Raw genomic sequence first — 12,227 nt, 5'->3', positions numbered from 1 at the left:
CTCAACCGCCTTAAGTAATCTCACAAACTATTCTTTGCATTCCACAAAGTGTTGAAGCGAGCGAGCTTTTAAGTGTATATCTTAGTTCATGCGCACTTATAAATGCTGTAGCAGCACCATCTAGATGTCAATTTGGCAATAATTGTAACAAGCCATAAACAAAACTAAGCTGCGAGCTTTATTTTTACAAAGTTATATTGAATATATTCAAAGCTTAAAGTTCAGTGTTCCCACCTGATGCATATATTTAATGTCATAACATAAAATTAATCATGTCATAACCCATAACTGTACAGAAAAATCATAATAATGTAAGTACATAATAAAATTTTTAAACAATTACCAATATAAAAAATATTTACATAAAATTATCATAGATACATGTAACATAAAGTATATTATTAATTTTTCTTAAAACAAAAAATTTTATTTATTTTTATTTTATAATAGCTATAAAATATAAATAGATATTAGATATAAATATTAAAATTCATTAGACGTGCACATTTTATATTAATTTTCAATGCGCTATCAATGCGAAGATGAGATCATCTTCACACTATTTCAATTGACGCATTTTTACAATTAACTCGCTAAATGTGTAACAATAAGTTAAATTTACGGTACCTAATTTGAGGTTTTTGTGAAACCAAACCAACACTATTACTCTCTAAAATTAAAATTAGATAATATTTCATCTTAAAGTTATTTGTGAAATGCTACTTCTTTTAGTTTTAATATAACTATGCAACTATCATTGCGTAAAGTGCGCTTATTGTTAATTATTTTCAACATTAATTAAATTTGGAAATAATTTCACTCAGAATTGTTTTCTTCATATGCGTACTTTATTATATTTCGAATTAAATCTATGTATAATTTGTGAAAATAAATGTAAAGCAGAGAAGAACATGATGCACCGCATATAAAACTAAATACTAATACGATTTGACGATGTCTGTTTGTATGTCTTTTTATTTGTCTGGATATTTGATCATTTACATGCCATCAGTAATGATTGAACTAAACTTTCAAAACACTTAACTGTTTCTTATATCGACAGTGTTTGGAACATTATACTGTATTCAAGTATTTGAAATCTGTTTATTCAGTTCAGAGCAAAGCATATTATATATGTTAATGTTCTTAATTAACACATTTTCGAATTTAACTCAGTATTTGTAAAGCTTTTTGCTTCAGTTTTATTCCATATAAATATATACCAGATAATTCGACAGATATGATGGTAATATCATATTTGTCAGGAGAGCGCTACTTTAAAACATTATATGTGGCAACTATGTTTACATATGTTGAAAAAAATAAGCAAAATATATGACTAACTTTATATAAAAATTTGAAATAAAAAAAGAACAGTTTTGGATATGTTAATTAAAATTGATAATAACACACTTTTGAGTAATAGTTTTCATTTTATATTAAAAATCAGTATTGGTTGAATTTCATTAAACTCAATTCTTAACAAATTTTGTTTAATTTATACTCTTCCTTTATTGCTTTTTTCGCTTATTTCGTTGAGTGGCGGTAGTGTAAATACTTAATTATTCAGTTGAAGTTAATTAATATCGTTTAATTGTAAAGTGTGAATTGTCAACTGTACATAAATGTTTGGAACTTTCTGATTTTAATTTCAGTAGAACACTAACTAACTTATACTCTGTTATAAATATCTATCTGTTTGAAACTAAACGACACCATTGAACTTATGGGGAGCCGATGTCTCAATAGAAGAATTTATTAATAATAATACCATTTTTGTTGCATGATATAGTATCTGTGAATTCCATTAACCCTTAATATAAAATAAATAGAAGATTTTCATTGTTTCATAAATAACACTTTTTAATGTGTTTTATTAATTCACTTGTACAGCAAGGTGTGCAAGTGAGTTTTTTCGAAAAAGTTTTTATGAGTAAAACTTGCTGTATGGCAACATTTGTACAAATATGTTAGACAAGTGATTAAACACAGTCCCAATGAAAATGTGAATTGGAGTTTTTTAATTAAGTGATTTATATGGTATTTGCAAGTGCATTTGAATATTTTCTTTATTTAATAATTATATCAATCAAGATTTTGTGAACATAAGAATGTGGAACAAGTAGAAATATATAAATAAACATTGAAAATCAATATACATGAAATTTTTATTGGTATTTGTTCTGTTAACTGTTTTTATAATAAATATGTTTTGAGTATAGTTTAACAGAATATAAAAGTGAAGATAAGAAAACTAATGGAGGTTATGCTACGTTGCAAAAGTAGTGTTGAAAGTATATTCATTGAGCAGGTTTCCAGTCATGTAAGAGTTAGTATATGTAAACAAAGTTTATATGAGATTTATTTGTTTAAAATATATGAAATATTAAATAAATAATTGTATAAATCATGTGCCATTATCTAAACTATTTGTATTATATGCATTTTTGCATTTTCTTTTTACGTCATTTTGTTGCCTATTTTAGCTCTCTTTTCATCATGAGAGCTCAGACCTATTTACTCATTTACTCTCTTTAATTGATGACTAACCGCCATTTTCTCTTATATCTTCCTGTGCCTACCCCTTATTGCATTGTACTTGTTAATAAAATGTAAATAAAAATGTAGTGTTGCCATAAGACTCAAAAACTTTTCTATATCTAATTTGCAACTATAACCGCGAAAATAATAATTTGTGAAAAATAAAAAAAAATCAAAACTAAATATCTAGAATTGAATAAATTATTCAAGTATATTTTCTAGTGTGTTAATAAAATAATTTTGTATTCATAATAAAATATACCATAAATAGTGAAACTCTACATAATGATGGCAACAATGAACATTGTTAAGAGAAATACCATAGACGAATGTAAATGCGATTTAGTCTTGTAAATAAAATAAGTATTAGATTTTAATTAGAAAGAAATTGTTAGCGAAATAAATCACATGTATAATATTTAATTTTAAATTTATATATGTTATCAGTCTTCTGAAGTAAATTTCTAACAAAATCAATGTATAACGTATGTATCTGAATTCCTTTATCAATTTAAGCTTAAATTAGAAATTACGTAACATAACTTTAAAAAAATAGCTAAAAACTAAATGACAAATATTAAATCAGTTATAATTTCTATATTTTCAGAAAAACTAAAATAATTTTACATTTAACAATAGCTGAAGAGCCTCACCCTAAAAAAGTACCTCAAAACAAAACTTTTAAAGCAATTTACAATCTGTACCAATGACAAAATTTCTAAGTTGCAATGAGTAATACAATATTATTCATAAATAAATGTATATTTTACTATATATTTTATAAATATATTTAATTTTATATACATACATGTAAGATTGTCAAAAACAGAAGATAATAAATGAATCGAACATTTTAACACATTCTTACCCCTATGTTTCTGTTAATGAGAATGAGTGACATTTTACTGAAAAGGGGAAAGTTTTAAATCCATTAATTAAATTATATAGTAAAAAACACACAAAACACCTAAAGGCAATACACCGAACGAAAAACAGATTTCCTTTCGCACTTAAAGGTAATAATTATGATTTATCCTATTATTTATTAATTAATTTATAATATTTTGCAGATAGAAAACAATTTGGATAAGAATAACCGAATACAAACGGAATATTATTCGCATAAAAGTTCAAGTAATGAATAGATTGATTTCGTTTTATTATAAGTGCTAAAAATGTCGTTTATAAATAATCTGAAAAAAGTTTTCCACCTTGGGGGTGGAGAGGCAAAGAAAAAACGCCTTTACAATAACATTAAAATGGATACAGATCCAACAGAATTTTGGGAAATGGTAGGGGAATTAGGCGATGGTGCCTTTGGAAAAGTTTATAAAGCCCAACATAAAGACCATAAAAGATTTGCTGCGGCGAAAATGTGCACCTTAGAAGATGAGGAAAATTTAAGTGATCACATGGTTGAAATTGATATCCTCTCGGAAATAAAACATCCGAACATAGTTGAGTTGTATGAAGCCTTTTCAATTGATGACAAACTCTGGGTATGTTTGACAAATGTTTTACTGTTATGACTTTAAAATATTCCTTTACAGATGCTAATTGAGTATTGCGATGGTGGTGCATTGGATAGCATAATGGTTGAATTAGAAAAACCACTTACAGAAACGCAAATATCTTACGTTTGTAAGTATATGACATTGGGATTAAATTTTCTGCACAAAAATAAAGTAATACACAGAGATTTGAAAGCCGGAAATGTCCTGCTAACCATGGATGGAGGAGTTAAATTAGGTATTTTCCGAAATTTAATTTGATTTATACATTTTAAGTGTTTTAAGTGTTGAATCCATATGATTTCTTAACATATTTGATTGTCAGTATTTATTTAATATTTATTATTTTATTAATCAATAATAATCAATAATTTTTTATAAAAAACCTTTAGCTGACTTTGGTGTATCTGCTAAAAATAAGCACACTCTGCAAAAACATGACACTTTTATTGGAACTCCGTATTGGATGGCGCCCGAACTTGTTCTATGTGAAACTTTTCGGGATAATCCATATGATTTAAAAGTTGATATATGGTCACTTGGTATTACACTTATTGAATTGGCTCAAATGGAACCACCGAACAGCGAAATGTCACCAATGCGTGTCTTATTAAAAATTCAAAAAAGCGAACCACCAAAGTTAGATAATCCTTTAAAATGGAGTAAGGAATTCAATGACTTTTTAAAAAAGGCACTGGTCAAGGTAATAACAAAAATAATAACAAAAATGCTGTTTTTAAATGCTTCCAACATATTTCACTAATTTTAGGATCCTCATCAACGACCTGACACAGATACTCTCCTACAACACAACTTTATCAAAAATGATCTTGATGCAAAACCAATCAAAGATCTTCTACTGGAGTATAAAGCAGAGGTTGTTGAAGAAGTTGTTGACGAGGAAGCAGAAGTAAGTGTTATTCTATTATATTAAAAATTTGTTTTTAAAACAAATTTGCTTTAATAAAGCTCTAAAATTCTTTTGTTATCTAGCTGTGTATTAATTGTTCTGTAAAAACTTTTTTTTTTACACGCTGCTATATTTTGTGTATTTAACACATTAAAATCACAATACAAATTAAATAAATAATCAATGACTGCTTTTTGCATTGATTTTTGTTGCTTATAGAAACTTAAACGTCAAGTGAAAAGGCGCTCACTTTATCAAAGGGTTGGTAAGTCGGGTAAAAGTACACGTTCGTTTGAAACGACAAGCTAAATCTTTTCTCATAATCGAATTTCAAATCTTGATATTTTTATTTCCATATTAATATCTTATCAATTTTTCTTTAATACATAAAAAAATATTTAAAAATATTTTAAAAAAATACATTTTTCATAAAAACAAAAAATTTATTTTGTGCAATTTTAATTAGATATATGAAAAAATATGTTTCAATTGAAGAATTTAGTTTTTTATATTAAATTTTCGCTTACGACTTTACTTTTTATTTTAATATGTTTTTGAGAATAAATTATGCGTTATAAAAAAAAGGTTTTTCATATGTTATTTTTGTTTCTAGAAGAATTGAGTAACGAACATTAATACAATTTTTGGTTGCATGTATATATATATATATATATTTAATTTTTGGATTTTTTTTATTATTTCATTTTCTTTATATTTATAATCTAATGCTAGTACCTAATAGTAATTAAGGCTTACAATGCCTAAGAATTGTGATGACATACTTAACTTTTTTTTCTGTAGGAACCCCGCAACTCGGCGCTCCGACTCGACCTGGACGATGACTCAGCTTCACTGCAGAGTCAAGATATTGATAAAGGTATATTGGAGAGAGAGAGAGAGATATCATCTTCGTTTAATATAATTAATATGTTCTTAAAAATAAGTTCCAGGTACTCCTACGTCCATATTGAGAGAATCCAAAGACAATTCTCATTCAAGTAGTATACCACAAATTAACCAATTACAAGAAGAGGGTACATACCCAGTTATGCAAAAGTCAATTAAAAATAGCATTTCCATCGAAGTAGAGAAAGAACCAAATTCCGTTGTTGCATCTATTACTTCGTCACCAGATGAAATAAAATTGCCGACAGCAATATCCAGTAAACAAACAACGCCACTTCAACAAATTCCTGAGGGATCTGTTCTTACTGAGGTGGATAAACCTATTGGCATAACAAATGAAAATGATAAAAAGGTAAAATATAAAAAATTATAAAAATGAATATATAAAATTTTAATATATGATGATTAGATAATAAAAAAAGAAAAAGGGAAAGCACCATTGCCACCTCCATCAGCTTTGTTGTATCAAGATACTAAAAACTCTATAAAATGCAAAGCAGAGGAGTCTACGAAATTAGTAAATGAATCTGAAAAACAATCAAAACAAAATAATATAGTTGTGGAATTCAAAGACGAAAAAGATGATGATAAACTTAAGTGTGATTCTAAGTGTGATTGGGATAATAAACAACAGCCTTCTCCTACAGCATCGTCAGCACATTCAATACAGTCGACAACTTCATCGAAAAGTAGTCCAGGAACAGTAATGAGTTCAACAACTTCTCTAATTACAATAAATAGTGATGCTTCTCAACAAAGTTCTTCAAGTATTGTTTATCCGAATAGTTTAGAAGCAAATATAAGTCAAATAACAGTGGTGACTAGTACGCATCCACCAGTGATTGTAGATAATTCAAAGTCTCGATCGCCTACTTCAGATGAGGTTGTTATTGTTTCAAATGATTTAAATAGAAGTACACGTATTCAGGAGTCATCAACCGATGATGAATGCCCTTCATTAGATGATAGTTTAGATGATTCCCCATTACATTCACAATCTTCAATGATTGTTACGATTAGTGAAAATAGAGCAGAGGATGGAAATAAACAAGATATTGGTGTTTCTGTAAATCAAATGTCACCAACAAATTTAAATTCAACACATGCTCGTAAATTAGACGAAAGTGAAGTCCTTATTGTAAGCCCTTCATATACAGACAATGATTGTTTCAATATTTCTAGTATTAATGATCATAATGAAAATGTAATGGATACCAGTCATGTTTCAGTAGTAACAGTAGGAGATGAAATTAAAGTAAAAGACAGTAGTCATGTTAATAATGTAAGACATGAAGGAAATAGTATTGCTGACTTTAAACCCGAGTGCAATGTAAAAGCAAATCCTTATGTAATCAATCAAAATGGTCAGGCAATAGTTGAAGATGTTAACATAATTGTTAATCGTGGTACTTCGTTGCCAACAATTGGAAAAGATTCATCTAATGAAAGGCGAATTTCTCCTGGTAGTAGCGTTGGATCTATGGACTCAAAAACACTGAGTGAAAATGAATCTGTTCGATCTAATAGTAGTATTACTCATCGTGGAGTAGAAGTTAAAATTGTTGGTATTGATCGCAGTGACGCTGATAGTGTTTGTACCACAACTAGTCATGATAGTCGCAACGAAGTTGACAATAATCAAACAAAATTGACTGAAGACGAGGAAGTTATAATAAGACATAAACCAGTACCTGTTATGCCGAAAAGTGTGACAACTGCTCCAGCTCCCACAAAGGAAGAAATAGAGCTCAGAAATTTAAGAAAAAAAACTCGAAAACGTACAAGAAAATTTGAAATTGATGGTGTTCAAATGACTACAACTACTAGTAGGGTTATATATGGAGATGATGAAACTGGTCGTTTATATGATGATCATGTTTTTAGAAAACAAGAGTTACGAGAACTTAAAATGCTGCAAAAACAAGAGAAAAAACAGCAAAATGACTTACAGCTGAAGGAGCAAATAGCTAAAGAACAACAAGATCGAAGATTTGAACAGGAGCGTATATCATTGGAAAAGACATATGAATCTGATATGGATACTCTAGCAAGACAACATAAGCAGTTAATAGAAAAGACAGAACAGTCACAAGAACATGAACTACGATCTGCTTCTAAACGTATACGGTCAGAACAAGAGCAAGAGTTAAAAATATTTCGGGAAAATCTTAAGCAGGAAATTCGTTTGCTAAAACAAGAAGTTGATCTTTTGCCAAAAGATAAGCGTAAAGATGAATTTAAACAACGCCGATCAGCTATGGAATTGGATCATGAAGAAAAAGAAAGAGCCTTTTTGGATTCACTTAAAGAACGTCATGAATTACTGCTGCGAAGATTAAGCGAAAAACATCGTGACCATCTTGCCACTATAAATCGCAACTTTTTACAACAAAAACAAAATGCTATGAGGACGCGTGAAGCATTACTCTGGGAACTGGAAGAGAAGCAACTACATGAAAGACATCAACTTTCGAAAAGACACGTAAAAGAAATTTGTTTTATGCAACGGCATCAAATGATAGTACGACATGAAAAGGAGTTAGATCAGGTTAAACGTATGTTACAGCGTAAAGAAGAAGATCTATTGAAAAAACAAACATTAGAAAAGAGAGCTTTACCGAAACGAATTCGAGCTGAGCGAAAAGCTCGAGATTTAATGTTTAGGGAATCGCTGCGAATATCGACAAATCTAGATCCAGAAGTTGAAAGAGAAAGATTGAAAAAGGTAAGAATATATTTTTGGTTTACTTATAGATATCTTTATTATTTGAATTGTGTTCTTAAAGTTTCAAGAGCAAGAAAAGAAACGTTATACTCAGGAGGAGCGTCGTTTCGAAATAAAGCATCAGAAGCAACTTGAAGAATTAAAAGCAACCCGTGAAGGAGCAATAAGGTTTGGTTTATTATTGCGAAATGATTACAATAGATATATATATATATATATATTCATATCTTTATAGGGAACTGGAACAACTTCAAAACGAAAAACGTAAAGCTTTAGTAGAACACGAACAAGCTAAATTGTCGGAAATTGATGAGCGTCTAAGAGCTGAGCTTAAAGTTTGGAAAGAACAACTAGTACCACGTAAACAGGTTAGTAATAATTTCCTAACGCATTTGGTTGTTTGGTTTTAAATTTAGTTATACTAATAGATTGATTAATTTAAATGTATTTACTTGTGTAATTTGAATATATTTAAAAAACACTCTTTAAGTGGTTTTAAACAATTTTATGATTTCCTCTTTTCTTTTGACTTCTATTACTGCTTCAATCTGGCTTTTTTTGGATAAAATATACTTGCAACCGAATTTATGTCAACAAAAAACTTAATACAAATTCAAATTCAAATTATATTATTACTAACAATAACGGCTATTTTGCATGCAACTACCTTAATATATGCTTCTGACAATTTTATTGATATAACAAACAGAAAGTGATAAACAATATAAGTGATATGACCAATAAATTTCAACGAAAGCATGGAGCATTATCTGATAGTTTTGCAAATGAAACGCAAGAATTCGAGGTACCGATTCAATTGCGAAATATTTGCAGTGGTGGCCGGCCTTTACCAAAGGGCGTGTTTTTAAATAATCCAATGAGTCGATCACGAACATCCTTATTGTTATCTTTAGACAAAGGTTATAATTTCCGAAACTCCACACCAGATCTTATCCAAAGTGTGCCCAACACGCCAATTTTACATAAACAAAAAAGAGCTGGTATTTTAAATATTAAATCTGAAGAAATGGCAAATGAATCTAATCTGAAGACTTCAGAAGCTGTGCAAATGGAAGGGTTTGAGAACGCTGTTGATTTACGTGATAAAACACTGTTAACTCGACATACAGCTACACTACCAAATAGAAATTTCGAAACAAAATTAATAAAAATTCAAACATCCAGCAATAGTAATAATAAGATTACAACAAATTCTGAACTCTCTCTAAGTACTTTTCGAAACACGATGCCGCCACAGTATCATATTAACAGTAACAGTAACAGTAACAGTAACAGTCACAGTCTACGTGATGATGAACTTACAGATAAAGGTGTAATTGTAAATCGTTTTAAATCCGTAAATACTAGCATCGAAGAACCGTTGCAATCATCTAATGGTGTAAAAACAGATCTTCCAACTCTGTTACACACTGCATCATTTACAATTAAACGACCATCGTTGTTGCCAAACCACAGGCTCTCAGTTAGTAGTACGCAATCGTTGTACAATATTAATGAAGCAAGTCTAGAAACTGATCAAATGAATGTTATTAATATAGATGCTTCGCCCGGAAATAGGGCAGCCAGTTTACTTGAGAGTGTTGAACCTCAGTTACGTGCATCTACTAAGTATAACAACACAGTTACAGTACAATCACCAAATAATGCCACGAACATATTTAATATTGATAAATCAACAAAATTCGTATTGCCCAGAGTATCTACAATTGACAAAAAAAATACAACAAAAGACGATTCCGTAGTGTAAATAATCATTATCATAACTTTTCTCATTGTTAATATAAATAAATTGTGTTTGCAATATTGCCTTTTGCATCGTATCCTACGATATCAAATAACAGTTTCTTGTATCCTACTATAATTATGTGTATAATTATATTATTGATAGAAAACTCTTATCAATAATCATAAAGTCAATTCTTCATATAATATATATGATATTTAATGTATATGTATATAATATATTTTTATTATATTTATATATAAAATAGAAATTATAATGTCATCATTATCTTTTATCAAAATCTTCAATTAATAGTTAACAGTAGTAATAGAATTTGCTATTCCTCGATATATATTCAAATATTTTATTTGTGATATTTATTTTTATTCACAAGACAAAATAATATTAAGCAATACTCTTATTTTGCCAAAGCAAGAAGTGTTAATTTACCACATATTATTAATAAAATAAATAATTAAAAATGTATGTTGTTTATATGCATTTAATGTTCTTAAATTATTTAATAAATACTTTTATAATTGCATTATTTTGATATCTAAATATTACACACTATATATATTACATGTTACATACTATATATACATATATATATATATGTATGTATTTAATATATAAACAACTTCAATTTATAAAGAACTTCGTATATTATTGTCAGATATCATAGTATGCGATGCATAGGTATGAATTGATAACGTGCTATATAATATTCAATTCAGTTAATATATAAATTGTCATCAATGTTATCTGTCCTCTAAATATTTTCTTTCATTTACCACATATTTTATGCATCTCGATGCCAAAAGGATTTTGAACGGCATTTAAAAAGGTTAGTTCGTATTTAATAATTAAGTAATTTTGGTTCAAGAATTTATTGTAGAAGGTAGATATTAAAATGTTACTGCATATGCTTAATTATAATTAACTTTGGTTGAATGTTATTTAATTGTGCAGTATTGATTATATTTCTATATATATATATCTATTTTAATTTTTATTTGTAACATTTATTTTTTATTTTTTTTTAATCTAGAGGTTAGAAGAAACCTTTGCTCAGCAATTGGATGAAATGGAATCTTTATATGGTGGTGCTCTTGTAGTGCCTATGCCTTCAGAGACCTTACAGCTTGAACATTTTACGGGGTCAACGCGCAGTAGTTTGTCATCGTATTCGGAGGGCTAGGTTATAGTATATCAATTATTTATATAAATATATACATACTTGTATATATAAGTATTTAAAATTATTAATATAATAATTATATAAATCATTAACGTTATTAAAATATATCGTAAAAAACAATCTGTCGAGCAGAATAGCTTAAATGATTTTCTTTTTACATATTGTAGAATAAAATTCAATTACAATGTACTGTAGGTGTATATGTAACGATTATATTTTTTTATTTGTACGAAAGAATATATACTTTTTACCAATACCTTTGTAAATATATATAAATTAATAAAAAAAAGCCAATAAATTAAAATAAAATTTATAACTCATATTTTTATTTAAAATTAGAAAAGAATGAATTTTCATTAAATCTAAATATTTGCCTTTCGTTTCCCAATTTAAGCATTTCTTTAAGCTTTTGAAGTTTGTGCATAAGTATCTGAATAAAAATTTTTTATTCTTATTATAAAATTTATTGATTAAAAGAAAAATGTCCATACCAAGAGCCTGAGACTAATGAGATTCATCATACATAAGAGATTTTTCGAAAGAGGACAGCTAGAGATTAGTAAAAGCTATCTGTTACTGTTATAATAGTATATTACCTATTGCTTATTGAAGAAATACAACAAACTATTGTTCTATTCTATACTGTGTGATCACTTTAAAGTTAATTCTGACATCTAACTGAATTATAT

At 28.2% G+C, this 12,227-nt stretch overlaps 1 protein-coding gene across 4 annotated transcripts; it reads left to right on the top strand.

Annotated features, from left to right (window-relative positions):
• Positions 1-1,972: 1,972 nt before the first annotated feature.
• Positions 1,973-11,777, top strand: LOC119682987 (serine/threonine-protein kinase 10). 4 transcript variants are annotated; one of them, XM_038096576.1, is made up of 12 exons: positions 1,973-2,040; positions 3,149-3,557; positions 3,612-4,040; positions 4,092-4,290; positions 4,445-4,755; positions 4,822-4,962; positions 5,764-5,839; positions 5,907-6,220; positions 6,278-8,593; positions 8,655-8,761; positions 8,829-8,961; positions 9,303-10,487. In XM_038096576.1, exons 3-12 carry the CDS (start codon positions 3,717-3,719, stop codon positions 10,359-10,361), a joined length of 4,980 nt encoding a protein of 1,659 aa, XP_037952504.1. In that variant the 5' UTR covers positions 1,973-2,040; positions 3,149-3,557; positions 3,612-3,716; the 3' UTR covers positions 10,362-10,487. The 4 variants fall into 4 exon arrangements, with proteins under 4 accessions (XP_037952504.1, XP_037952502.1, XP_037952503.1 ...); XM_038096574.1 differs by lacking the exon at positions 1,973-2,040 and adding an exon at positions 2,109-2,323; XM_038096575.1 differs by lacking the exon at positions 1,973-2,040 and adding an exon at positions 2,109-2,329.
• The last annotated feature ends 450 nt before the right edge of the window (positions 11,778-12,227 follow it).

The sequence above is a fragment of the Teleopsis dalmanni genome, chromosome 2, assembly GCF_002237135.1.
Source record: "Teleopsis dalmanni isolate 2A chromosome 2, ASM223713v2, whole genome shotgun sequence".
NCBI classification, from domain to species: Eukaryota; Metazoa; Arthropoda; class Insecta; order Diptera; family Diopsidae; genus Teleopsis; species Teleopsis dalmanni.
Note: the sequence above shows the minus strand (reverse complement) of the source record. Positions and strands in the feature narration are given on the sequence as shown.

What these genes read in the sequence shown, in the direction of transcription:
- LOC119682987 (XM_038096576.1), top strand. Translation starts at nt 3,717, where the DNA reads ATGTCGTTTATAAATAATCTGAAAAAAGTTTTCCACCTTGGGGGTGGA. An exon ending in GAGTCAAGATATTGATAAAG is followed by an intron (nt 5,840 to 5,906) that starts GTATATTGGAGA and finishes CTTAAAAATAAG; the next exon opens with TTCCAGGTACTCCTACGTCC. An exon ending in ACCCGTGAAGGAGCAATAAG is followed by an intron (nt 8,762 to 8,828) that starts GTTTGGTTTATT and finishes ATATCTTTATAG; the next exon opens with GGAACTGGAACAACTTCAAA.